Below are 3,330 nucleotides of genomic sequence, written 5' to 3' on the forward strand. Positions count from 1 at the left end.
CACTGCTGCGAGCTGTCCATTTAAACAATGATATTATGAAGACATTTTAATTATACAAATGGTTTTAGATCATGCTAGCAGCCGTTATGAAACCCACAGATGTCAGATAGACATTTAAATTAAGTCTATATTATGCAATGATAACTTTTCTCCATTTGTCATGTATTTTTATTTACACGATTGCTAGTGTAGTGGAGCAAATATGAAATCTACATGACAAGATTCTTTAAAGTTCATAATGTTGAACACCATTTACAGCAATTATTTAATTAATGTACAGTAGCCTACTTAAACATGCATAGTCTTCGCATTGTTATTCAGAAGAGCGTCAATGACTGACCTGGAATAACTGGATTAGCAGTCTGTAAAGGCCATTTGCTTAGAGTATTTGGATAAACCCTTTCTTGGACAAGATGTGTGGTCCTTAAAAGGACCGTTGTGTTTAGAGCAGACAGAACAGTTTACTTGGAGCTGGTGTACTTGGTCACAGCCTTGGTGCCTTCAGACACGGCGTGCTTGGCCAGCTCACCGGGGTAGCAGCAGGCGGACGGCGGTCTGAATCTCCCTGGATGAGATGGTGCGGCGCTTGTTGTAGTTAGCCAGTTTGGAGGCTTCACCGGCGATGCGCTCGAAGATGTCGTTGACGAAGGAATTCATGATGCCCATGGCCTTGGAAGAGACACCGGTGTCAGGGTGGACCTGCTTCAGAACCTTGTATATGTAGATGGCGTAACTCTCTTTCCTTCCCTTTCTGCGCTTCTTGCCACCCTTCGTGGCGGTCTTCGTGACGGCGCCCTTCTTGGAGCCCTTCTTGGGTGCTGGTTTCGCTACTTCAGGCATGTTTCTTTCTCAGTGGAACGAAGATAAGAAGCGATCTGTGAACGGAGTTGCACCAGTATTTATAGCACGCCTATGCAAATTAAGTGTGCGACTCCCATAAATTATTGGCTGATCTGATCCTGCCACAAAGAGGGTGGTGTCTTGTCTTTGTTCCTGCCTATGGTTCCTGCATACTGTTTTCCCGCTCGTGCAACATGGTGAGGGGTTAATATACATTTAGAGTAAATTAAGAATGTACAGATATTTTGGGTATTAGGCTATTATGTTTTTCCAATACTTACAATTGTTTACAAACACTAACTCAAACAATAACATAAAATAAGAAATACAAAACAAAGAAAAACATAGCAAAAAATCACTTTCAACACATTTTACATTTGAATTATTATTTTCCCAGGGTTACTGCAGTGTGGTTTACATAAGGTGTTCTTTTAACTTGATTTTAAAGATGAATTTTGTATTTGTATTGGTTATACACTTTGGTTGTGCATTCCAACCAAACAGGTCAGTGTCATGCACAGATAATATATAGAGGGTATGCGCGTGACATCATCATAAAACCCCAAAGTTATGCAGGAAGGCCTACTGAGTGACAAAAAACTACTTTCTGGCCTTGACAGCCTTGACAAACAAAAGTCCTTTCTGGTTGCATTAAACATCATCAAACAATCGTTAAACAATGTTAAACTCACTTTGACACTCTATTTGCCATTGACTTCATGCATGTGCATACCCTAGTCTATAGCAGTGGTTCCCACATTTTGTCATGTCAAGGACCCCCAAATTGACACTAATGAGCCCACGGACCCCCATTTGAAAGATATATGCCATAAGAGAAGATTATGACAGCTCTAGCATAGCCGCAATTTGCAACTCTAGATTTTACTCTAGAGTTGCAATACCCTCCATTGACTCCCCACTCATCTTTTTTGTTTTGCGGTCTGCTTGTCTTAAACAACGTTAAACTCACCAACATTGCAGCTGTAGTACAAACTTGAATTATCCTCTTTCAATCTGCCGAGCTTGTTTTTCATAAAAATCCACCATAGATATGTTATGACTCTGAGCTACTTTCTGTCAAGACATCCTCTGCAAGTGATTCTTTTTCTAAGTGTTGCAGTTTGGAAGCACTCGTTTTTTTAACGGGTCGCGCTGCTGCCTCCTGCATTATGTGCAAATTCGAAACAGGTGGTACGCAGGGCCGTTCAGTGACATACGACGAGTCCTTCCAAACCCCAGCACTTAGAAAAAGAATCACTTGCAGAGGATGTCTTGACAGAAAGTAGCTCAGAGTCATAACATATCTATGGTGGATTTTTATGAAAAACAAGCTCGGCAGATTGAAAGAGGATAATTCAACCTTGTACTACAGCTGCAATGTTGGTGAGTTTAACGTCGTTTAAGACAAGCAGATCGCAAACCAAAAAAGATGAGTGGGGAGTCAATGGAGGGTATTGCAACTCTAGATTCATCCCAATATAAAAAAATCTAGAGTTGCAATTTGCGGCTAGATTTAGCAGTGATTCTCAACCAGTTTAATTTCAAGGACCCCCAGTTTGACATGCATTTTAGTCTACAGACCCACATTTAATGGCATTTCTATCTCTGGGACCCCTGATTTATATTGTAAAATCAATGTTGATGTAACTCTGAGAGTGTACGAATGGAACCAACGGGTCCATTTGGTACCATTCAGAGTTACAGAACCATAAGGGTCCATTTGGTTCTAAACTTTCATTTAGCTGGGTACCCCCTCAAGGACCCCTGGGGGTCCCCGGCTCTATAGCATGCACCCGTAAGCAATGACCCAACAGTTGAATAATATACAGATTACAATATCAGGTATGCCAAATCTATAATGTAATGCACAACTGTCACAATTCAATATAGCATTTACTATATAAACACAATATAAAGCACACGTCAGTGAAATAATATATATATATATTGTGGGAGGTCGGGTGGGAAATACAACTCAGAGTGCAGTTTCAGGGGTTAGACACACGATGGCGCCCCTTGCTTTATTTCTCCAACAGGTTCAAACAAAGTCAGTTTTCACAAACAGAACTCAGACAGTAATATTCTTTGCATGAGGTCCCGGTTCCGAGGCGGGAGTCGTCACTGCAGAGGATGAGAGGGGATGTTAGCATACGGTCAGAGCACAAGGTAAGTACAAAGTTGGGGCCTGAGACACCCGGTCTAGGCAGTCTACCAACTAGACCTTTGTATAACTCTTTCTCTTCTTCTTTTCCAGGTTCCAGAGGAGGCCAGGAGGCTCCCCCGGAGGTAGGTAAGGGGGTGCGTATCTTTCTCTATCCACAAGGCACAGAAGAGTACTTTAGAGTAGAAGTACTCGGATACGGGGTGGTGAGTAATTAGAGTAAAAGTACTTGGTATGGTACCGGGCGGGGATGGTACGGAGGGCCCCTTAGGCTCGGCCAACAGGAAGATACACAAGCATTTATATTCTTATTTCTCTCTATCTACTGG

At 42.0% G+C, this 3,330-nt stretch overlaps 1 protein-coding gene across 1 annotated transcript; it reads right to left on the reverse strand.

Annotated features, from left to right (window-relative positions):
• Positions 1-525: 525 nt before the first annotated feature.
• LOC308324932 (histone H2B 1/2-like) lies at positions 526-840 on the reverse strand (the record flags this gene model as incomplete). The annotated part of the gene is made up of 1 exon (XM_080777277.1): positions 526-840. One exon carries the CDS (start codon positions 838-840, stop codon positions 526-528), a length of 315 nt encoding a protein of 104 aa, XP_080633403.1.
• Positions 841-3,330: the final 2,490 nt, after the last annotated feature.

This window comes from Protomyctophum bolini, assembly GCF_963924005.1.
Source record: "Protomyctophum bolini genome assembly, chromosome: 12".
NCBI lineage: Eukaryota > Metazoa > Chordata > Actinopteri > Myctophiformes > Myctophidae > Protomyctophum > Protomyctophum bolini.